The following is a 25,109-nucleotide window of genomic DNA, read 5'->3' as shown; positions in this document are numbered from 1 at the left end:
GGGGCCATATCTTCAGGTAGTATAAATCAGCTGCAGCAAGGAGCGACACTGATTTACATCAGCTAAGTGTCAGACTCTAAATCACCACTGACACGCTGTTGAAAAACAAGCATTTCCAAGAATCAGAGCTATAGCTGAGCAATTTCTTTCACTAAACCATGATTCCTTTCTACTCCCTCTTTCCATTCAAATGTATATAGAAGTGCTCCTTTGTGCTTTGAGGTTTTGTTGCTGTTGTTGCTTTTCATAATGACCGATTCCTTCTCGGGGCTTTTTTTTCTTCTTCTTCTTCTGCCCTTGTAATGAAAAGCACAGTAAAATGAAGTGCCATTCGCCTTCCGTCCACCCCAGGTTTTTGCGGCAGTTCATTAAGAAGAGGGAGCTGCGGGCTCTCGCCGTGGTCTCTGGACACAGTTCAATACTGTGTGTATTCTTGTGCCGAGATTTACGTCTTACATTCAAAAAAGCCCCTTAAATCAAGCAGCCTGTTAGCATCTTCTCCAGCTCTGGGTGCCTGGGAGATAAAACGCCTGCGTGCTAATAGTCAATTCGTCACTGATCTCAAAGAGGAGTAACCTTTGCATGTGTGTGAACATCCTCTGCAGGATGGTTGTGTTCGAGCATATCTGTTTATTATTTTATTTATTTATTTAGGAGTCTTCATCAGTTTGCGTTCACGTTTCGCAATGACGCTTCAGTGTCTTTAGGCTTAAGCTTCCTCCCATGCAGAGCAGCATATGGCTTTGCTGCAAATGCAGCTCTGGCCAATATGCTGGACTTAAAAATCTGACAGTGCCAACTTATAAAAGTTTCATGCTACATATGTCAATACCAACTGCATAAAAATGCAAGGATCATGAGCTTTTAATGTGTTTTCCAAAGGCAAATATAAAAATTTCTGCGAGTCAAGCTTACTTACGTAAACACTTTTAGTAAATTTATTCTGTGACGCGTTATAGCCCCATGGTCACCCAGCAGCAAAGCCATGCGTGTGGATTCTCCACCGTCTCCCGTATCGCAGCCGTGCCGCTGTGAACTGGTGGGGCTCCCATCTCGTCTCGCGGTGTGGGGGCGAGGGGACAGCCAGGCGTGCGTTCAATCAGCCGGAGGAATTGCTCTGGACAGGGGTCGGGTTTTATACAGCGAATCCAGCACGTCTCCACGGGCATGGAAATGCAATGCTTCACGATTATTTCTCCCCAGCGTCATTCCGTTGCAGGATTACGCCCGGAGTATTTTTAGCCTGGCGCAGGCTCCAAACGGCTCTCGACCACGTACCCGTGGGGAGCGGTGCCGTCGCGTGGGTTCTTAGCAGGCTTTGCTCTGCAGGTCCCTCCCCGCGCAGGGCTCCGCGCCGCGCTGCGGGGCCGGGTTGGTGCACTGCCGGCTGCGCCGCGTTCTGCCCGACTGGCAGGGAGCCCAGGGGGACCAGCAGCTCCAGCGCCCGTTCGTCTCGCCGCCTGTAAACGTGTTAAAAAAAGAGGGGGGGAAAAAAAAAAGTATTCGGGTCTGAAGTGCTACATAGGGCCTGACTGCAGCGGCGTACTTTGGGTAGGAGCAGGAGAGGGAGGTTGAGCTGAATGCCACCAGCGGTTTGTGACTTCGGCTCTGGCTGTAACCTCTGCTGCGAGCGGGACAAGCTGGTCCGTCCCAGCCGTGACCAGCACGCAGACGGCTGTTGAGATCAAGGTGCTTTGAAGCCAGGGGAGATGAAGCAGCATCACATTCTTCAGACACCAATAGCTGTTTCTTTTTCCTTCTCTGCTCGTTCAAAAGGCTACGGCTTGGCTTTCCTTTCCCAAAGGGCAGCTGACAGCTCTCCCTGCACTAACTTTCTCCCCTCCGAGCAAGGCAGGGGACAAAAGTCTCCTACCATCGTGGAGGTGTTCTGAAAAGTCTGCCCGTTCCTTTGGAGATGGGTCATTTCAAGGCTTTTTCATTACAGTACAGACTGAGTTGTCAGGAGCGTTCGATACTATGGATTATGGCAGCGCTCCTGAATGATGGGAATGCTTGATGGCTGTCATTTACTGTCGTTTTTTATTTACTCAACTGGCCTTCATGCCTGGCTTGGGCACTTTATTAATCCAGACAGCACAAATGGATGTGTGTGCTCTTACTTAGTGCTGGGTGGAAAGCTGGGTTTCCCGTTTGCTGAAACGTGGTGCTTTAAAAAAAAACGGGTTTTAGTCTTAAATGAGTTTTGGAACTCAGAATTTGAAACTAAAAATTGCCCATGAGTTGGAAGTGTGTCTGTCCCCACTGTTGCTGAAGACAGGGAGCACAGGGGCTGGCCAGTTCAGTGGGTTGCTTTGGGGCCAGGTCCTGACCTTTCCAAGCTCCTCATTTAAAGCAGATTCCTTGGATTTGGAGGCAACTCGAAGAACCTGAGATTTTTAAAGAAACCCACTTTTCAGTCACTGAAGCAATGCTTTTGAGTTCAGCTTCATAAACCGTCTACCCAGCTCTGCTCTAACTCCTTATCTCATCACAGCTTTGATTTTCCAGCGGTGAGACCCTAGTTATGAGCACACAGTTGAAGGCCTGGAGCGTTGCCTGGTGGAACTGCTCTGAAGACAGATTTTTCTGCCAGCTTCATGTGTTGAGATTTGGATTTTTTTTGTCATCACAAATCAGGACAAAAATATCCAGAAAGAACTGTGACATTTTTTGAAATAAAGGATTATGTTCCAAAGTTGGCTTTTTTTGCCACCCATTTGATTTTTTAGGATAGTATATAAAGTGATAAAGAAAACATAAATAAAAGCCTGTCACTTTGGAAAAACACATTTTTTTCTCTCCCAAAATAGATACTTCCCTCTAGTTAAAATATTTCCCTATGGCGGGGGTGGCGGGGCAGGGAATCTGGCAACGTGGCAATTTTTTACTAAAACAGCATTTTTAGTGGCATACTGCTTGAGCACCACTTCCCCATCATTTAACCTGACCCTTTCAGCCTGCCGTCCCTCCCTGCCTGTCGAGGTCTCTGCTCTCACTCTTGTAGCAGGCATCCTTAGCGGGATGCCGCAAGCGCTCCGGAGAATCGCCATCCCAAGAATGTGACGTGCCGGTCAGTGAGGACCAGGTGAGGTCTCGTTTACAGTAACGAGCTGTGTCCGTAGAGCACCACAGGCAGGCAGAACCCACCCCTCGGTGGGCAATGTGGGCAGCCAGGCTTTGCCAGGGGGCTGCCACCACACCCCAGCTCTTTACAACATCAGTAAATCTCCAGCTATTAAACACATCCTCATTTCCACTAATTTCTTTATCATAATCACCCGAGCTGCTAATTTAAGTCTCTTGCAGGGCTGCTTAGGATGGCGTCGCAACAAAAGCGACACAGAAGCGAAGGCTTGATTGATGCGTGGATGCAAAGAGCTGTTGGTTAACCACGTGGAGAGGAAAACCCTGTCCCTTTGCTGCCTTTTCACCCTCCCCTGCTGCAGGTACACGCCGGGGTCTTACCTCGGCGCTTCGTCTGCTCACAGGCAGCACCTCCGTAACCTGGTCGACACTGGCAGAAACACGTGTCTCCCACCAAAATGGGTTCACCGTTGTTCTGGCACGGTCCGCAGCGGCAGGCGTGGAACTCCAACAAATAATCGTCCAAAGCCCGTTTCAGATTTTGCCGTTTGGTTTCCACGTTGCCAAGGTTGCTTCTGCGGAGAATTTCGTGGATGGGCTGCAGCTGCGTAGGATGGAGATGAATAGCATGGAGACAATTTCAGCTGGGCATCAACTGGGATGCTACCACACCGCAGTCAGAGAGCTGTGACATTGCTGGATAAACTCAGGGCTCAGAAAAAACTCATTTGTCTTTCTCGACAGCTCCATGTACATCATGCAAATGTGTTACCACGACTGATGGGCCCCAGTGAGAAACCACCGTTCCAAAACATTCCTCATCTTACAGGTTTGCGTGGGATTGGCTTTTCTGGCCGTGCTTTGGAGTTTCAGTGTGGATTCAAATGATAAATTAAAACACCCCAGTAAGCCCATTTTTTGACTGATTTCTTAGCGCTGTCATGATCTCAGGGATTCTTGCATGCTTTTTGCCTTTTTGAACAAAAATGTTTTGGTAAGAGCTTTGGATGGTGGGTATCATCAAAAACTTAACCTGGTCACTTAATGGTGACCAGATTGTGAGCCATCCAGTAAATGCTGACCGTGGAGAATTTTACCTACCTACTTTTTGCCCTTTGATGCAGTGAAATAATGTTGTGCCATCTACAGTTTTGAGAATATGACATGCTCATAATATTTCCAGTAGCAAAATCCAGTTCCTATATACCATTCAGCAAAAATAGTCCAGTTTGGGCAACTGTAATTATAACTTGCCCAACTGAATATTAACGTTCAACTGAATATTAAAGCTAAAAGCTCAGGGCTGGTTTGAGGACACGTGTTTACAGTTATCCATCCATGCATCTGTGCGAATGCTGCATGTCTTGGCTGGGAATCAGTGGAAACCAGTCCCAGAGAAGATCTGGGCATCGTCTCATTGCACAAGGTGCACTGAGAGCGATTCGTGGGGAGGATCAGCCAAGTTTTGGGAAGAGCTCTTAGACAAATTTGCACAAGCCTGTTTAACAAACGAGAGGGAGCTGCAGATAAGAACTGCTGAAGTGGACATGAGCACTTATCAGCAGCTCTGGTTGCACAGTGACTGCTGAGCTCCGGAACAGCCAACAGAGAGGTCAGCGCATGGTTTACTGGAAAATTGCAATCAGTTTTGCCCTGAATTGATGGGAACTTGTGCAGAAAGGTGAATAACCTGCAGCTGGCACGCTTCTATCTTATCAGGGCTTTCTGCTGCCAGGGTGCTGCCCAGGAAGGTTTGCAGATTCTTTCTTGCCCTACCAATAACGTAGCTAATTCCTGCTTCCATTTTCCCTTCTCCCACCCTGTGTCAGAGCCAGGAGCAGGTGTGCTTTCAAGTGAAGATGAGAGGGATGGAGTGGCAGCGTGTCCCTGCCGTGACTGAGCTCCTTCCCCAACACCCCACAGCTGCACTCCCAGAGCAGACCAGCGACCGTAGCATCTCGGGGTAGATGTGGTACTCCTGACCGCAGCCGAGGAGGTGTGCTCACCTCCTCACGCCCCTGCGGTCTCTGGCTCTGGATTATTTGTTCGTAGGGTTGCTCTTCTCTCTCCCTTTCCATCCCCTCTGCTTGCAGCCATCTCCTCCCCATCTCTGAAGCCCTGTAGGATGCTTCAGTGATCTTTCCATTTTATGGGGCATCCGATAAAACAGAAGGGAGTAGAGCTTGGCTGATTTTTCTGGCCACGGACCCTCTTTTCAGAGCATGGCGAAAGACAGGACCCACCTGACAAAGCAGCCAGGATCGCCCTGCTCTAAAAACTCCGGGAAGCGCTCACAGCTATACCCATCACGGTCTGCAGAGGTTAGGCGTAGCCACTGCGGCTCTGAAGCAGGTGAAAAGCAGGGGGGGTCTACGCAGAGCCTTTGCTGGGGAGGCAAGACTCCTTCCCCAGCCCCTTGCGAGTCCCCTGCTTATACGGGAGGGCGGACAGCGTCGGGGAGAATAATAGGGATGAATGCGACCGCGGAGAGCCATTCATCGGGAAGCTGTTTGGGGACACATCAAAAACTTAACTCGGCACTAATCCAGCATTAAGCTCCTTGTCCATCTCCCTGCGGATGCAGTCGGTGGGAGATGTACTCCCCATTGTGAAATGAATAAGAGGTTACCAGATCAGTGGCCCATTACATTTAATCTTGTTCTGTGATGGGATCACAATAAAAATACGAAATGATCTGCTCGACTACACTTTCATTCCTTATAGCAGCAGAGTTTCTTCAACTGCAGAAAAGCCTTACCTCAAAATCAATAACAGCAGGATTATATTTTAATGACCTTCCCCAGTGACGATACATATTGCCATCCCAACTGTTTAAGAGCCCTCCGCTGTAACTGGTATCTCCACCTCTAATCCGGGGAATAATATCTTCCACAACTGCACTGTTGCTCTCAGCATCTGAAAAGTTGAATTACACCCATATTATTTAGTTACCGCTTCCACACATATACTAGAAACTGCTTAATGGAGGCGAGATCAATCGTGCAAGGGGCTGTCAGTGAGCGGCACTGATGCTGCCTCTCAAATCGATGGCAGCTCAGCGTCCCCCGCTCGCGGGGTGAGCCCTGCCACGTTATCACAAGGCAGGCGGTGACAAGTTGAGCATCCCAAATGCTCTAAGCTGGTAAGACCTGAAGAGCCTGCACGCCTCCAGCCTTGGTTTCTAGTTAGCACGTGCGCGGTAGATCACGCTGTCTGTAGCCGGTTAAGTGATTTACAAATCTGGGGCTTCCTAGCCTCTTTGAGTACTTTTTATAGTCAGTTTTGACTTTAATAGTTGCCACGTTGCCCTTGCCATCCATGCCCAGTCTGTCGTGGCTATGGGGGCTGCGGCCTTCCAGCCACGCCGCTGCCTCTATTAGAAACGCGTGTTTCTAATCCAGGTATTGCTGCCTTAATTCCTGCTCTTTCAAGAGCAGTCAGTGCTCCTGGAGACTTGGACCCAAAGTCGCGTTGGTCCCACGACTGGGCCTGAGCCACGGCTGGGGATGGCACCAGAGCTCCCTTCTCTGGTGACCCTACTTGAATCTTCATGCCCAAGTGATCAAAAGAAGTGACGCGAGATGCCTTAACAGACATCTGCCCTACTATCATACCAGTTTTCAGAAATCCTCTCTTCGCACAGGAAGAGGATGACACAGGTGCTTCCAAATGTAATTTACTCTCACTGACTGTGAGGCCAATTGAGTAGCCAATACAGGCACTTATCTCTTCAGCGCTGATGTCTGCAAAACAGAAGGGAAACCGGTAAAATCAGTGACTCATCTGAGTAGAAGGATGTTCATTTTCCTACTTGGTTTTTTTTTATCAACAAAGAAAACATTCCGTTATTTGTATGGCCTGTTTTTCAAAGTCAAGAGCTATTCCGGACAGAGGACAGCCTTTAGACTTGCAGTGGAAAAGCCAATATTTTATTGGGGTATATTGGGCCTATCGCATAATAGGTGAATAGGGAAATGTCCTTACTGTAAAAGTTATTTCCTTAGAAAGTATTAGAAGGAAGTAAAAATCTTAACATAAGGCTTCAGTAATTTATTTCCTTCTTTGGTCTATTTATTTAAAAAGACGATGTTTTTTTTTTTTTTACAGACTAACTCATAACTAGTGTAAAGCTGGGAACAGCAGCAGGAATCAATAGATCCTCGCTAATTTTCCTAAACTCAGGATCTGACCCATGTATTAGTAGCTTAAGTAGCATCTTAAGTAGCAACTTGCAAAAGGTCTGTCTGCTGAGAGCTGCCAAAGCCTTACTACCTGCTGCTGAGCTGCTGCTGCCAGCACCGCCACATACATCATGAAAATATGTAACTGGAGACCCATGAAGCGACTGCAGAGGGGAGAAGGGAACTAATGAGGTGGTTTCACCAAGGTAAGCAATGCGCATATTTCATACAGCCTGGTTTTATGTACACACTTCAGTGTACCGCAAATATAAGGCTGTCTTCTTTAATAGTTAAAAAATCCATTGATTTCAATAAATACGGGTATTGTAAGTAATAGGTAACTTTTATATTGCTCTTTTTGTCAGAGGACCTTAAAGTGTTTTACAAAGCAGCCCAGCAGTCAATACCACGGCGTTGAAAGGGAGGCACAGGGGTCAGCGGGATTTGTGCCTCGGGGCTTAATGGTCTCAAGATTGAACCTCCGGCCGAACCCCAGCCCAGAGCGTTGTCTGCTGAACTGCCTCACCCCAGCCCCGGGGAGCAGTGGCTTGTCTTGCCTGGGTTTAAAATACTGGTAAAACACCCGTCGCTCCGGTTTTGCTCCCTTCTGCACACCCTGCGGGAGAGGCTCGCTGGAGCGGCGCGGGGCACGGATGGGCTTGTTGGCTTGGTGGGTCCCGAGCGGCGGAGGTGCTCAGCATCCTGCGAAAGGGGCTGCGAGTCCTGGATTCAAACTGGTGAGAGCTGAAGCATGCTCAAGACTTCAGGGGGAATTACATCCCATTGCAAAACTGGGCCCTTGAGAAAGATTAAATGTGTAGCACTCAATTACTTCTACTAAACTGTTCAACAGTTGTAAACACAGTGGGTAAAGTTCATTCACCCAAAGCAACATGAGTGATTGCTTATCTTGGTGTTGGAGTGCCATAAAATTAAACTTGAGGAACACCCTGATTAATTGATTCGCCATGGTTCCTGTTGAGTAATTATGTTCAGCGAGGGTCTGTCAATACAATTCGCTATTGGTTGCAGCAAGATCGGTTCTTGATAAATGAAAAGTGGTTATCATTGCGAGAGGGTGGTCATAGAAAATATTGGCACTTGAGGGGGGAGCCCTGATAGGTTTTTTATATGATATAATTTGCGATAGTTAAATGTGCTCGAGTGATAAGATTTACTGCTGCATTTGGAATTAATCAGAATATATGAAGACTCTTTTTAATTTACTCTGTGCATAATGTTTCTCCCATAAATGTTCTTGTAATGTGTGAACACATTATACTGTTTTCTGCTAAATAATAGAACCATAACAATCTATTTTAAAAACAAGTAATGAAAAATATTGATGGCGGAGCAACAAGGGACCTTGTTCTGACATACGTATTTATTTCACTCATGACCACATCCATACAAGCCCTTGCAGGCTGAAAGCTAGAAATGGGTCTGGCAGCAAAACTGCAGTCCTAAGCTCCGCACCAGCGAGTTGTGGTCTCATCCTGGGTAGCTAAACCCAGAAGGTGACTTCGTTATCAAAATTCAGGGTTCCTAGATGCTTAAAGTCCAGCTCATGCCTATGCCTAGCTAGAAGCTCAGTGACCACCCAAGCTGTCTCATTTAGGGAGGACTCAGCCTAGGGATCTTTTTCCTGGGCATGTGCTTTAGTCACTGGCCTAGAAAAAAGGAGTATTTTCTCTTCCAGAGCATTTAACCCGCAGCCTCATGGGCTAGGTGGCCTCTCAGGATGCAGCGGTTGATCGAAAGCAGATGCCCTGCCACTCAGCCCTGTGGGGACTCAGCGGTACATCACCAGGCATCTGCAGAGCTTCAAATTCATCTTCTGAAGCTCTAATTTTAAGACGTGAGTGCTTATATCCTGATCCTGATCATTCCTCAGGGAAGGCGGATAATCCTCTTGCAAACACAGCCTTCAAGCATGGCTGTGATCGCCATTAGAAAAAGCAGGGGTTTTTAGTAAATGCTTTTAGACAGTGACATATCAGCCACTGCAGGTGGGTCCTTCTGGGTCTACGTTGTGTGACGTAGAGCACTGCTGACTTGGTAAATGTGGACTTTCTAGCAGAGTCTGGGTTAGGTGAAAATTACAGAAGCGTGCTACATTAGAATGAAAATTACATGTCTACTGGGGTACATTTTTGTCTTTTGCTGAACTTCAACATCCTTCTTTCCTAAGATAAGGCATCTCGTAGCAGTAAATCTCTTCCTTATATACACAGCAAGCACAAGATAAAGCAAAATAATAGCCTTCCTCCACATGCTCTTGATGCATTCTTCCTCTAAAATTGGCAGTCTGCTTCCTGAAGACTTGCTTGCCAAAATCTTGTTCACTTCTATATCACTCACTCTTCAAAGTGAAGAAATGATTTGAAGAGGCATGGTGTTTCCAAACATTAGTAGTTCAGGAACTTGATGAAAATTCTCTCAATCGGTAATTTCTCGTGGAAAAATTGACATATTTAACAGTCAGTATGGAGTGCATAGTTATCCTAGTGCTGATGGTACCAAATCATTTCAGAACAGAGGCAGAATTTGGGGCAGAACCATGGAAATTAATGGAATTAAAGGAATTACAGCAATTTGCACCAACTGCAGCAATATGGACCTGTTGTCCAAGATCACAATTTTCTTTTGCATAAATGTCCAGCCTGGAGTTACCAAGGCAGTGTTACCCTCAGCAGAGCGGGGTGATGGTCCTTCAGGGAAGTGGGATCTATTGCATTGTCAACACCTTTGCAAAAGTTGACAATCCACTTAGTGTGCTAAAGTACCATATTATTGTTCTGCATCTTATGTTTTTGATTAGGAAAAATGTTATGCTTTGGCTCGCTGGTAATGGCTATTCTTGTGCTCTAGACATTTGCAGTGGATATTTTATGTAACTTAGATTTAGAGGTATGGCTCTCCAGCCTCATACACTCTAATTTGTTGAGAACTGGAGCTAACAGAGGTCTGTTAGTCTTCAGATATGACACTAACCAGAGTAAAGTGGCAGAGGCGTTGCCAAGTGCGATGCATTATTTTCTTTTACAGAAAATTGAAACCCTCACTATTAGGACGCTAAACCGTGAGGGCGCTATCTTTCTTTACTCTGGATGAGTTTGCAGTCCTTGAGCATTCACGAGAATGGCCAGAACAAAGACTATAAGAAATAGGAGAAGTTTAGAGAAGTCTAACAAGTGACACTGAAAGAAAGGGAGAAAAAGATGGTCAGGTTCCTTCCCAAACTACCAAAATCTCACTCAGATTCTTCTGAAATTAGATCAGGAAGCACATTTTGTGACACTCGGGCTTATCCCCTGCTATGCGGCCAGTAGTGCATGTGGATACCCCTACGCCATCCCCACTGTGCATTTTTGGGCTTGTGACGAGTATGCATCTATCACGTGATGGGACATACCAGCCAGCTCAGCAAAGAGGTGCTGATGAGCACCCACCCTCCCAGGGCCCGGGGAGATGATGACTGTGGGGACCAGACAGAGCCAGATGAATTATTCTGGTGGACTGGACCCACCCCACGGTCACCAGGTTGGAAATGCCTGGTTTAGAGCAGAAAGTTGTGAACAGAGAATATTTTCTAACCTTTTCTTCTCATTTCCTCCTTGTTAATGACAAGGATGTACTCAAAGATGCCTCCCATAGTGCCGGATGTCATGAAATGGGTGCCGTAGTCGTTGATGAATTTGGCATACATGCCGTAGTTGTAGGTGTCCGGAAGCTCCTGCAGGGACAGCAGCACATCTTCATCCAAAACAATGTTGTCCCTTCTCATCTTGAAACGGGCTGTCTGCACCTTCGTCACACCTCTAATGAATGCAACCTCCTGCAGGTAAAGAAAAGAGGAGCTGCCACTCAACATTCATTTTAAAAAAAAAAAAAGTAATTTCTAGTCTTTAGGTTTGCAGAGGAAAGCCTGGATCTCTGATTATCAGTGTGTGTTGAAAGCATGAAAACAAGCCCATGTTTAAATTAAATCGCTGGTGATTCTTTTTTTAAGTGTCTCTTTCTTGTGTGCCATGGGTTTGGATGCTATGGGCTTTTTACTGATGTGTGAATACAATCAGAATCAGGCTCCACGTGATTCCCCTCCACCCTCCATTTCTGCTATTTCTTTTTTCTGGTTTCCTTTCCATACTGTTTATTCCCTTTTGCTTTTTTCACAGCCTTGACCAGCGATGCAGGACAAGGGCTCAGGGCAAGCGCAGCCCAGCCGGGCAGTGGGAGAATACCCCTGCCAGGAAGGTGCTGCCGGGGGGAGGATTTCCTGGATATTTCCTGGATATACCACCAGATCCACAACTCCTCTTCTGGATTAGCCATTGCCTCGGACAAGGCGCCAGTGCAACCAGAACAGCCCTTTAAATGATTCCTCCGATAATTGATCATCGTTTAGCTGCAAACATCGTGTGAGTCTAGACAAGGGCACAGTAAATACTATAATGGTGCCCATTTGAAACAGCTTTTAAGGGCATTTTAAGTCAGAACACCATCAAAGTAATTCTTCTTTATTGTTTTCTGTCAGCAGCCACGAGAGAAGTGGAGACGGGGCACGGTAAATGTGGGAAATACCAGCACTTGTGTTATTAGATTGGAAAGAGGTCGTCACAGCTAGTCCGTGATGAAAACCCACTGTGAGAAATACACCCTATTACCGGGTACTCTTTTTTCAGTGCGGTATTTTAACCTCCCATAAAAAGTAGCATATTTCCCCATCATAAGGCAGCTTGTATTAATTTGAACAAGATATATTTGCTACCAGAGATCGTTCCCTGAGGACAACTGTTTTGATCAACATCTTGATATTTCCTCCTCCCTCATCGTCACTTTAAGCATTTTTTTATTTATGTGCTTAATGTAGCCATGAAACAGGGTGGGGTGAGATGACATGTGTTGTGGTACTTCGTAATTCAATTTTATTCCCACTCCCTGTTTGCTAAAACATAATAAGAACAACAAACAGGATTACTAACGATCATACATTTGCAATTACATGAACAAATTAAGGTACAATTACTATGTGTTAAAAAATGCAATTGAGAGAATAAACTGACATAAGTTAGAGCCAGACCATGCGATGCACAGATGACACGACTGGAGTGTGTGCATCACCGGTGTTTTTTTTTTTTACCTTTGCAGTGTATTGCGTGAAATTCTTCAGGGATCCTTTGCCACCTGATAAAGTGAAGCCCAGGTTTAACTGGACATCTGATTTTTCAGGAATAATTCCAATGGTAAAGCCTGTTGTTCTGGTTTTATCACTTTTAAGGGCATCAAGCAGATCCTTTGAATCATCGTAAAACTCAAAAGTGAATCCAGAATCAGCATGAGCCTAAAGTGAAAGGAGCAGACATTAATTTTTCAGGTACTTCCCTTCCTTTTTAATCTCTGTTTCTTTAAGGAGCTGATGGTGCCTCTGTTGAAGCCCATGATGCTCCTGACAGCACTGACATTGACTTCAATGAATGTGGAATAAAGAATTGTCATGTGCCGTTTCATTTGGAAATATGTGAAAAATGTGGATAGAGCCATGCGTTTTGCTTTATCCATCTCCAGGCAGGGGAAAGGTTTGTGTTTAGCCACTCAAAGCAGTACCATTACAGCCAGAGCTGGTAATGGTACCTATTAAGCTAGCTTGACACTTCCCATTATAAAACCCTCCTTCCAGTTCCTTACAGCTCTGCCAAATCCTAATGATTTGGGCTGAATTTCTTCTCTCCAGTCTGCTTCTGGATTAATTTATTTAGGAAAAAATTCAGCAGCAGTGATCCAGCTACTTGCGATGGCAACGCTAGAAAACAAACGTTGTTTTGCCTGTGGTTTAGAGAAGTGACCTTTTCCTTGACAGCTCTACTTTGCTGGCACGTGGAATTGGGCAGCCTTGCCGAATCCAGGCTGTGCCATTTGCCATCTCGATAAAAAGCCAGGTAAATTACCAACACTGAAAAAAACCATCTCACGTCATTGTGAGTGACTTCCCAGACCCCAGCAGGTAGACGCTCCTAAGTGAAGATGCATATGGAGCCTGCTCAAGTGGAGCTTGGTGCAGATGTCCTTCCACCGCTAGCAGCAGGTAAGGGGGAGAAGAAAACGTGGTCCGTGTGGTGGGTCTGTCTGGGTTCAAACTGGGGACTCAGGGGCACAGGAGACTCTGCCTGCTAGGAGGACGTGAAAGCCATTTGCATTGAGCCTGTGGCTGTAATATTCCCCTGGAATAACGTGGTTTTATTCATTCATGTCAAAAAGCGTGATAGATGTTTAACAGTGTGGCCAAGGCACCTGCTTACGATGTGGGAGACCCAGGCTGAATCCTTGCTCTACTTAGTTCAGTCTCCAACATTAGATGTGATCCCCCGGAGTACAGGCATTGTGATACGTGGTGATGGCTTTCAGGATCTCTGTCTCACTCAGAATTTGGATTTATGTCCCTTGTAGTCATACCATAGACTTAAAATGCTTTCAGAGATTGAACCGGTAGCATTGTTCCCATTTTACACATGGCCAGCTTCATCCCTAGAGAGGCAAGTGGCTTGTGCGAGCTCTACAGCTCATTAATAGCAGAATTTAGAGAAAACCCATTTCTCTGGGCTCTGACTAGGCCAGAGTAAGCAGTGGCGATGCCTGGGTGATAAAGCACATTAGTTCCTTGATGTGCCATAAAACAGCATTTATATCAACAACAATTGCCTGTTGTCTTGGGGACAGCTGGAGAAAGGTACCTTGAAAGACAGCTTATAGTGAATGATAAAATGTACCTAATATCTTTATAAGAAGTTTGGCTTTTAGCTGGGAAAACATTGCTAAATTTGACCACCCGAAGTACTTACTAGGAATTGGTATATGTGAAAGTTGTAAGGCTTGCGGAAATACTTCTCGTCGTCTCCGTAGTACAGATGTTCACATGCAGCATCGTACTTTAGCTCCCGCCACTCTCCGTTGTAGACATACTCACAGTGGCCTCCAAAAAAATTAGGATCATATACGTTCTGGCTCTCTTCCTGTGTTAGGATATTGTATCTTGGAAAGAAGTAGCGTTCAGAAAGTTATCCGTAGCTCCCTTTTTATTTCCCCAACCGTCTCTGTCACTGTTTCTGTTCTCCTGGGACTACAAGTTATCTGTCCTCAGGTATCTGACTTTGAATTTGGATAGCACCTAAAATCTAAGGGTTGGGTTTGTTATCTCCTTGCTATCTCCTTCCCAAAGCTAACAGTAGACAAACAGCCATTTTATTTCCAAGACATTGGTTTGGACTTATATGCTAGAAGTGGAAGAAATCAGTTAAATTGTCCAGTCCATCCCAGCAAGTACGGATATGAAAGTCCCAAAGTCCTGGAATTCCTCCAGGTCCCCCATGAGCCTAATGCATCTCACTGTCACAGAGCGTTTCCTGGCATTCCCTGTAATTGTTTTCTATCTTAATTTCATCTCCTTCCTTTTAATAATGGTCCCATTTCTCAGGGGAGTTAGCATGCTCCCTAGACTTGCAGTCTGCTTGTGCTTTGCCAAGTCTCTCACTTCTTATTTCCTTACGCTTCTTTCTTCCTGCTCTCCAGCCATCACAGCTGCTCCCCTCCAAAATCCCACCTATTACTTAATATTCCCTGTAATTCCATGGCCCAAAGTGAAAGCATTATTCAAACTACACAGCAGCATTGCTCCTCACAACAGGGAATCATCTTTAAGACTAAGATAGTAAATGCTATTGCTTTTGTGTGTTCTGTGAGAGGAATGCTTCGGAGAGCAGTATTAAATGGGGTGCTTGGTGAAAATTAATATATGTCTTGAAAAACTTTTGATGGACTCTCCCAGGCCCTGGGCCAGAGAACCATTTATCTTGCGGACTCCAGAGAGTGTTGGATTGAGATGATGGGAAAGTTATCTAATGGCTGACTACGTTCTCATAATGTAGCCCACGTTCTCCAAGTGAAACTAAGCAGAATCTTGGTTAAAACATAAGATTTAAAACAAGAACATCACAACAGGCAGTTTGCCTTTAAACTCGTTCTGGATTCCTCTTTTCCATGTATTACCTAACCAAAATTTGAACCTGAATACAGTAAAATTTTTCATGGGTAGGTGTATTTGCCTTGCATATATTCGTGTGGAGCTCAGGCTCTCTGCCTTGAAGCTGTGCTCTGAAGTCCTGAATCCTGGAATTAAATCTTCTCCTTAAGGATGAACGCCACCAAGATTGATCTATCTCCGAAGTCTACTGTTTGCTTTAATATATTGCTTTTATCAATTGGAGAGAGTTGTAACATAACTGGACTCGGAGAACTGGGATATAGTTTTACTTGAGTATAAAAAGGACACTCTAAAGCGTCTCTGTACTAAAGCACAGAGTGACTGAGAAAGACCGAGGTCAGATTGTAAATTAAAGACAGAATTTGAAATAAAAGCTGGGATGAACCCTCCTGCCTCCCTTATTGCTACTGACAGTCGGATGGGACAGTAGCTCTCCTTTGAGGTTTGTACAGCACCCTATCAATTCCTGGAGCACTGCTGTTACTAAGGAAGAGCAATATGAAAATGCAAATCCAGTTTTGGTTGTCAGAGTAGCGGCTATTGATTAATTACTCACCCTTGGGCTGCTTTTTCAGACCCTGGGATTGGGAACAGATTTTCACAAGGGCTTTCAATAGCTTCATCGTCACAGTTATCCTCATCAGACCCATCTCTGCAGTCTCGCTCTCCGTTGCACACAAGATGCCGTTTAATACAGCGACCTAAAGCGCACAGGTACAGGCCATCGCTCATCCACCCTTCAGAAAACCTTTTTGGCAGCTTGCACTGATTGTGCTCTTTTCCACCCATATCTCGGGGCCACAAGAAGTCACGCTGGGTGTTAAACACAGTGCTCTTCCGTTGGGAGCTTGCTTTTCCCAGCTTCTTGGGGGGGGGAGTTTTCCTTTGCAACCTGGAGCGAGCACAGCTCAGAATCCAAGCTGGCCATTCCCTTGGGCTCCCATGGGATGGGAAGCAAGTAGAGGTCACCTCACTGGCCTGATTTTATTATCTATCATCATGCTTTTGGAAGGGAGCTGCAGGAAGCAATAACTTCTCTACTTGGCTTGGGGAAGTCAGCTCTGTCTGGTTAAAGTGCGATTTTGTCTCTTCCCATTGCAGGAGGTATTTGGGGAGTTTCTTGCAATAATTATAGCTCAAGAGTGGATGTTTGCAGGAAGGGCAACTTGAAAGTGCTTTTGCTGCTGGGAGTGAGGAGAAAGCCTTGACATGACGTTCTTGGCAGGAGGGAACTGGTACTGCTGCACTTGCCTCAATGGAGTGATGATGACCTGCTCCAGCTGATGAGCTGGTCACAGAGCTGGTGCGTGTTTCTAAATTTCAATAGGATTTTCATTAAATGCTCAAGACAGGAGTTTGAGCCATTTGTGTAAAACCAAAAATCTGTCAAGGCTAGTCAAACTTTCAGAGAACAGCCTTATTATATCCCAATCCTCAGAGCTGGGGATGGCTAAAAATAAATAAATCACCCCAACAGATTGCTAGTGGGATTCATGATTGAACTATGTCTCTTGCAGGGGGAGAAAGTGGTGTGTTATGGGAGCAGTGGTACCCATGGAGGGGAGCGCGAGCGTGTAGCACAGCAGTTGGAGCAGATTATTTCTACTCTCTTTGTTCCAGTGAAAAATTAACCTTTTCCGTGGCACACAGCCTTCTTTTCTAGCCGAATCTAAGCGTAACATGGACAGATTTCTGTAAAAGTGGGGAAAAAAAACAAAGATGGGGAAATTTCCTGCTTTCTCTTGCACCGTGTCACCATCCTGCTGGCTGGTTGGCAAAGCCCTGCCCATGGCAGGGCACTGATATCACCCCGGGTCTGTCCACCCAGCACCAAAACCTCTTTGGCAGGAATTCGTGCCTGGTTCACCCACCTGTTTCCTCGCACCGAAAGTCCTTCCCGCAGTCGGGGGGGCCAGCGCACGTCGTCTCGGCACGGCAAGCTTGCTCGTCCCAGAGGTGCCCCGCACATCGCCGCCCTGCGAACCCCGCCGGCCGCACCAGCCTCCGGTACCGGTGCTGAACGGCACAAGAGAGAAAAACGCCGCCAACACCTAACTTGTGTCCCCCAGAGACATCACCTCCACAGGCTATAAAGCGATTAAAACTATCGCTTTTATCTATATTGTTATTTTTTTGTGTGGCCCAAAGACTTTGTACGTGATAAATGGAGAAGGAGAGTCAGCAAGTGGGGTGGGAGCTCAGGAGATTTGCTTGAAGTTCATACAAGCGAATTTAGGTGGGGGCTGGAATGACTGTTTTTAAAAATCTCTTCCCTATTTTATACCCTGGAAATAATATGGAATTTTTCCAGTTACACATGCTTTGTCCTGGAATGTAGCAGGCTCAGATGGACACAGACACTAATTACAACACTGATCCTGCAACGTTTCTGATGGATTATTAATGAGAATTGCTGCTCTTCAAATTAGGAAGGAAAAAAAAAAACAGGAAAGAGGGAAGAGCCAAATCATTTACTGATTATAAGCAGAAGAACAAAGAATGCAGGGATATAAACTAAGTAGAAAGCAAAATTATGTCAGGTATTTGAAAATAAATTATTGAATTATGAAGACATATGTAAAATGGTATAAAAAATGTAAAATGAAAAAAAAAACCCAGGAGCTGATGAATGAAGGCTGCTTCTAATTTCTTTTCATTGGAATATTTGCATTAAGAATCAGGGGATAGTTAATTATATCCGAGATAGAAAAGGAAGAAAGTCTTGGGCAAATATTCTGGCCTGATTCTTCCACCGTTTGCCTTGATTTTGCATTTTGCTGTTCTGCTGCCTTAAACGAATTTATTCCCCAGTTTACACCAGGGCAAGTAAGAGCCTCTCTAGTAGAGGAGCATCTCCATCATATTTGGATGAGTTTACTGGATGCTTCAGAATGATGAATATGTATAATATATATAATTAATGTGTGTACATCCTCATCACAGACACATCTGAAGATAAATGAATACATTACAGTGGAGCCTTACTTTTTTCTCTTGGCAAGGAAAGCAATCAGTCCATTCTGACCACTGGCTCAGCTGACAGTCGACAGGAGCCGGAAAATTAACATCTCTGCTGCTTCTTCTAAGAAGGGGAAGAGATAGCGGTCTAAGGTCTTTGAAGTTGCGTTTTAAGGAAGGCTGGAGGCTAGCAGGGAGAAAATTATCTGTGCGCGTGTGGTTTTCCACCAGGGATCTATTTTGGAGGAAATGGGAAGCATCCCTTAGCAGAGGTGGCTGTACGACCCGAGATGCCCCATCTAAGTATTTCACCATCAGAATTGGTCAGGGGCAGCAGGTACAGGACCTGAGGATTTTGTCTTGGGTTTCCTGCTCTCCCAAGAGATCCTAGCCCTTTCCGATAGCTAGATTGCAATAAAATATATGTACGCCATATATATAAGACCAAACACACTGAGTAAACAGAAGGAATGTCGAGAAGAGACAGGTTTTAAGGAAAGGCTTCTTTTTTGGCTTTCTTCTTAGAAGCACATCACAAACTCCAGGAGTAGTGATGTTTATCACCTTGGGCCTGTTCTGAAATCTATTGATTTCACTTTCTTTACACTGTTGTGAACTCACAGTCGGTATTTTTCCAGACAAGTATGAAATCATGATTCCCACAGGCTTTGTGGAGCGGTGGGAATGGCTGCACCAAGAGTGCTGAGAAAGCCCTTGGATCAGACTCTCTGCACATACACTGAATATCACTATACAACGGCAAGAAAATACTTCTCTTGCTACCCAGCCCAGTCGTTACGATCTCTATTTCTGTCCCTACCCCAACAATCTTTATTTGTATAATGCCTTTCTTTGTCTTGAGGAGCAATCTGTGGCGTGCTAATGCAACTCTGCGTTTGCCACCGCCTTTGAAGCATTTTGAGGGGTTATTCTGAGCCAAGACATTATTTTTATTATTTTGGTGATTAACTAATGAGCAGTCTGTTTTACTTACTAAACTGCAGTCCAAAGAGAAATATTGATAATTAGCAGAGGTACGGAGCACATTGGAGATTCATCAGAGGCTATAGAAGAGAGACTTACTAAATGAAAGCCACAACGGCTCAGCAAGGGAGCCCGTGGATGCGGATCAGTGTGTGAGATAAAAACCCACCGTGTCTCCAGGAAAACTACAGGAGACTGCAGACAAACACGGAGCGGGAGGACGCGCATGTATTGATGCTTTTTTGCTCTGACAGGAGGATTTGTGGGCTGTATCCTTCAGCACTTCACAAAGTATTTAATTGGCTCACCTTCGATTGGATTTTACATTTACCTCTTCATTATTCTGCCTTGTTTGATAAGTTCATCAAACATCAAAAATCTCGTCTTTGTTCATTTTCAAAAGGGATTATCGGAATAAGCCTTCATAATTAAGTGTATCACTACCACATTTTTTTTCCTTTCCACCTTCTCCTTGTCTCCGTGTTCCAATTATCACCGATACCTTTTTTTTGATCCTTCTAAATCATATTTGCCTTTAGAACAAGCCTGAAATTAATAGCTGTAGAAAAAAAAATCCAACCATTTTCCTATCATGATACTATAGCTTTAGAAAGAAAGTAACTTGTTTATTCCCTTCCTTCAAAGCCTAAGTGACACTCGTATAGGTTAATAATATTGTTCAGGGAAAAAAATTGAGGTATGAGGATCTGGCTTAGATTGAAAATTGGGTTATTCACACACACTTGTTAACTTTACATTGTCAAATGCAAAAATTATTATAATGAAATAGAATATGAAAAATATTCACTCGTAAATCATCCTGTATAGGGAATTCATTTTAAGTACCCAAACCCAGTATGGTAATTTTAGTAAGGAAGTTTAAGAAGGCTTAATAGTCATCTGTAAAAGAAAAACCATTGTGCAAACAGTTCATATAAGAAGGAATTACGATGCCTAGCTTGGGCTTTGGACAACTGCCAACATTTTTTTTTCGTGGTAGCTGTTTACAGAGAGCACAGTGTGCACATGCCTCAAGTCAGGACAAAATTGATGGGCTGACTGACTTGCCCGTAATTTCTATATGTAAAGTTGGGGGGGGGAACGGTCTTACCTCTGGGAAGGCAGTGCCTCGAGCTCCCTGCGTGCTGTCGCCGTGGCCTGACGTGCCGTTAAAGCCAGCGAGCATATAGACAGAATCAAAGGACAAAGCTGACACAGGCTCCACCGCATTGTTTCTCCATATGTAAATGTTTGCTATAGATCTGCTGCAAACAAAAGCTTTAGGCTTCAGGATGCCGTGGGGCAAGCACTGCTAGAAGGAGCACGGAGCCCACCGGACTCCAAAACGCTGTCGTAAATCATTGACAACAGCACAGAGCAAATCACAGAGAATCAGGACACATCCAGGAGGCCTTTGCCCTTTTGGAAACAAATTCCCAGTTTTCTGGCAAGGGAATATATTAAACTGTGCAACTGTTTCCACATTAAAGTCAATCACGTCCTATTGCAGCAGTGTGTTTCTTGTCCAGCCTGCACTCTCCTTTTAATTTGAAGGAGGAGGAAAATAATTTTATTTCCCACAGTGATTTTGGTGCGTCTGGTTGCTGACCAGGGAAAAGCTTCCCAGTACAGCAAATTGAAGATTATCATAAAGTTGTGTTATGAGGAACACGTACCTTCCAGATACGTCAAGGAAACGTCAGTTCAGCTTCTTCCCATTGCCATCCCCATAAGATAGTGTCCCATCTCCAAAGCTGATGTGAGTTATCAGCTGGCTTTTGGATGGCCCTACACAGTCACTGCAACACGAGAATCTAAATCTTTGTTTTCTAAAGTGATTTGGGGTGAGGAAGATGCGCCCTAAATCTGAAATTGTGTCTTACCCATATGCTGTGCAAACCCATCTGTTAGTGGTGGCTCTAATGCTTTTAGCTGGTTGGGATCTTAACACAGAAGTAGTGGATGTGCACAAGTATAAGAAAGCAATGCTAGAGAAAGCAAGAACACCATGGGTTATTTATTATTAAGATAATAGTCACAAGACTAGAGCATTTAGTTTTCATGTATTGGCAGAAAGAAAAAACAGCCATTGGAAAGACATTTGGTCATGCTATAGCCCGAGTTGCCCCATACCTGTTTTCTCGAGCTTACACATAGCCTGCAAAATTCCCACCAAGGGCTCCTCTGTAACTTCATTAGATATTAGTTTAAAAAAAGAGTAAGAGATCTATGGAGACTTTTGAGTTCAAACAAGGGTCTGTATGTCCCTGGTTTGTCTTCTGCGTAAGTGGGCTGAGATGCTTCATGCATAAATGAAGTGTTCCCAGCAGACAACTGGAAGCTTGAACCTCAATAAATTCAAGAGAAAGTGTAATTATTGTAGGAAAATCTGGTCTTGGGTTATTACGTCTATTAAGCAGACAGTCAATTGTCCTCTGTCCACAAAAGACTGGGATAGAAGCGTCACTTTGTGTATTTCCCAAATTAATTGCAAAGCTCATTTCAATAGCTGGTATTGTAAATTATCAAAATAAAAGGACTTCTTACCATGTTATTTTAATGTAATTAAAGTTCAGAATGACCCTGGGGCTCGTCTTTGCTAAACACGAAGAAGTGTAGCACATGGGTAAACTCTGTAGTGAAATGAAATGAAAACTGCCTCTTTGTGACCTTCGAGAGTATGTTAATGTAATCCCTTACCTGCTAACACACTTCAGATGAGTTCAGAAAGTCCTTCTCCTTTCTTTGCCTACACCAGAAGAACTCAAAGAAGGGGTTTAATTTTTTTTTATATACTATTAAACCTAAATTGCTTTTGCCTGGGAGAAAGCAGGGGATTGAAACTGGCCTGAGGCGATCCCCACCGTCACCTCCCTGTTAGATATTACAGCCTCTCTGCACGTTGCTGCTAAGACAGAACGACATAAAAAGGTTTTAGCAATGCTTACAGAGGTCTGGTGGGGATGGACCCCACTGTCCCCATGGTGGGAGCCTCCCTGGCCATCTGCCAAATCCGTCGTCTTCCAAATCTTCCAGACTTCTGCCATCCTTTGATATAAATGGCTGCTTTGCGCAGTCAAGTGCCTCCTCAGCATCTAAGCAAGACTGTCAAAGCATTATATCTTTTCTTTTCTGATAGCGGCGTCAGAAACACCCCATCTATATAATGAAAGTTATTTGTGGCACGTCTCCCAGGTAAAAGGCTGGGCTGGTTTGTGCAATCAGGCACAACAACAATTTCGCACTGATAGGTGAGGTCGTTTGGGGGGGAGGCGTGCGAGAGAGATTTAAGCGGCAAGCAAGGCACACCACATTAGAGGTGAAATTAAAGAACCTTTCTCAAAGGTGTTACGTTCCAAAAGTGATATATATAAAAGTTATGGTTCCATTTATAACATTATGAATTGAACTTGTCTAAAATGTGTGTTGGATCCTTGCCTCTAAACCTGAATTAACTCCCTGAACCTCTGGCTTGCAGTGCTAGCCGTGCTGTCGATAGGGATGCAGTCACCTTCGGGATGACGAGCCGTGAAGTGAAGGCTTGGGGCTCTTCGAGGGCATGGAAATACGGGCTGGGAGCAGGCTGGGCTGAGCAGCGAGCTCGCTGCAGCAAACCCCGCGTGGGAGTTTGCGTCCTCACTTTGGGACTATTCCCATCACAAAGCTCTTTTCCCAAACACTGAAAAACCCCACTGCCAGGCTCTAATTAGGAGACGCGTAACTCCTCATTTACAACTCTTACGTATCTAAAATCAGGGGCAGATTAACTCAGTGTGAACAAACTTGGGCACCCACTTTTCCTCTCTGATAGCAGTACAGGAATTTGTTCCACTTCAGAAAGTCTCCACTTCAAATGTCTTTGGCCCAACAAGGGGAATTAATTTCTGCCTGCAGAATGCATTGATCTTTTAAATAGCACCTGAACAGCACATTCAGTAATGTGGCTGTCTACATGAGCCTAGCTCCAGGGTGAAGTTATATTACAAGAGCTAACATAACGTTGTTGTTGTCCAGCAATTTGCATTTGTACTTTCGTTATATGTAGATTTTTATATTTAGTATATTCATACGGTTTTTGCTGCAGGGAATACAGTTACTTAAAAGAATTATCCTTTTCTTATGCCAATATTCTATATATAATTTTTTGTAGTACATTATTCATGCAATACTGTAAATCTGAATTTTGTTCCTGACTTGAAGACCACGAACAACTAATGATAGTCCTGTTCTTTTTTATTCTGCTCGATACACCATACCCCCAAAGTTGTATCCGAGCTTCTTGCTGTCGATGTGACTGACACCTGCCATGTGCTGTTTGTTCCCTTGTGGTTCCCCGGGGAAAAGTGCAGAGCAGACAGCCTTTCATTCAGGGGTAGGGTGGGTTTTTTTAAAGAAATATAGAGATTGTTGCTATGTACAGAGGTTATCGAGATGTTAGATATGGCAAGATGAAGAAATTGTGCCTAGCAATTGGAGCTCTGCCCTTGGAAAGTTTGCCGTTTCACACATGCTTTCACAGCACACATGGGCTTTCTCAGCTCATCCTCTCTGTAAGCGCTGGAGAGCTTTCTCTGCGCGGGAGCTTGGTAAAATAATTTCTGTTTTGCCAAGGAAACAAAGCGGGTTATCAAGGTCTTCATCTCTAAAATCAAAATCCCAGCACAGATACCTTCAAGAGAAGGGTTTAGATTGAGAAGATGGCTTTATATTGCACAGCAAAGAGAAGACACGGGTAGAAGCATTAAAAAGGGTAAGACAGACGTAATGAGTTTGCTGTAGTTTATGCTGCTGAGCAGATGCTCTGCGCTGGATGATGTTTCGGCACTCTTGAAGGCCTCATGCCCTTGTGTGCTGCATTGCTACAGGGTGGAGAAAAGATGCCACAAGCTGTACCTGACCCTGGTCATCATCCTCCGTGTCAGTGGGGTGACTGTCACAGTGACGGTCCCACACCGCAGGTAGCGGTTGCGTCCTGAAAACAGGGCTGACCGGTCGCTGCAAACACCGACGCATTTTTCCTCTGTGCACCGGTTGTGCATCTCGTTTCCTGAGGTTCGGCTGTTCTTCATCCCCAACTTAAATTCTCCGGCCACTGAGCGCTCACGGTGAGATGGTGCATTGTAAGGACCAACAAAGCTACGTGTCATTTATGTGCGTGGGGCACACGTCCCAGTGACTGAACCCAGTGGCTGCAGAGAGCTGTGGAAAAGGTCCACCTAAGGACCAGAAAACGACCACAGATCTAGTGCTGGAAATGCCAGGCCTCATTTGGTGTCAATGAATACCGAACTGGTCTGATAACATACCTTCTACCAGAGCAAACAGCCTGAAGCAACATGACCAATTATCTGGGTTATATTGCTAAAAAAGAAGTATGCACTTAAGCCTTTGTGGGATCAGGGCCCTACTGCAGAGGCAACCTCGTAGCTTGCCCAGATAAAAAACCTGAAACACTGCAAGGCTTTTAAATTAATTTTCTCGACAGCTCCAGTGCTTCCATGGGGCCGATCTTAGAACTTCTGAAGGAGCCAGACGAGTACCTACACTGGCTCCTCCTAAACAACACTTTGTCCTGGCCAGTAAAAGCAAGTGTTAGCTTTTTGAATGCAGGGTTTAATAATACTGCATTTTCTGAAATTTCTCCTTAATGCCAGTAATGCAAGACAGAGCGAGCGGCTGGCTGGTGGAACAAGTGATCCTATCTCCCCCTCTGCTGGAAAACCACGATATGACCTCCTGGCAGAAAAAAGGTGAGATGTGCAGGGAACAGGGCTGGGGTGGCTGCTCTAGCCCTCCTGGGGACAGAATAAGGCATAAAAACTGAGCCGAAATCCTCCCCCTAGCATGAGGTTGTGCCCCGCTAT

At 45.0% G+C, this 25,109-nt stretch overlaps 1 protein-coding gene across 1 annotated transcript; it reads right to left on the bottom strand.

The window, feature by feature from the left end:
* Positions 1-846: 846 nt before the first annotated feature.
* Positions 847-20,602, bottom strand: C8A (complement C8 alpha chain). The gene is made up of 11 exons (XM_030031993.2): positions 20,357-20,602; positions 18,289-18,385; positions 17,175-17,319; positions 15,860-16,004; positions 14,105-14,294; positions 12,409-12,609; positions 10,863-11,103; positions 6,699-6,827; positions 5,843-6,000; positions 3,466-3,688; positions 847-1,460 (listed from the first exon to the last, which is right to left on the bottom strand). The coding sequence occupies exons 1-11, from the start codon at positions 20,473-20,475 to the stop codon at positions 1,309-1,311; spliced, it is 1,800 nt and encodes a 599-aa protein (XP_029887853.1). The 5' UTR covers positions 20,476-20,602; the 3' UTR covers positions 847-1,308.
* Positions 20,603-25,109: the final 4,507 nt, after the last annotated feature.

The sequence above is a fragment of the Aquila chrysaetos genome, chromosome 12 (genome assembly GCF_900496995.4).
Source record: "Aquila chrysaetos chrysaetos chromosome 12, bAquChr1.4, whole genome shotgun sequence".
NCBI classification, from domain to species: domain Eukaryota; kingdom Metazoa; phylum Chordata; class Aves; order Accipitriformes; family Accipitridae; genus Aquila; species Aquila chrysaetos.
The sequence above is the reverse complement of the archived record's forward strand: the minus strand, read 5'-3'. Positions and strand labels throughout refer to the sequence as shown.

Excerpts from the sequence above, each read along its gene's own strand:
- C8A (XM_030031993.2), bottom strand. The coding sequence starts at position 20,475 with ATGCGGTGGAGCCTGTGTCAGCTTTGTCCTTTGATTCTGTCTATATGC. Across the intron at positions 12,610-14,104 it reads TTCACATATACCAATTCCTA|GCTCATGCTGATTCTGGATT; the intron begins GTAAGTACTTCG and ends CTTTCACTTTAG. Across the intron at positions 1,461-3,465 it reads TGAGCAGACGAAGCGCCGAG|GCGGCGAGACGAACGGGCGC; the intron begins GTAAGACCCCGG and ends ACACGTTTACAG.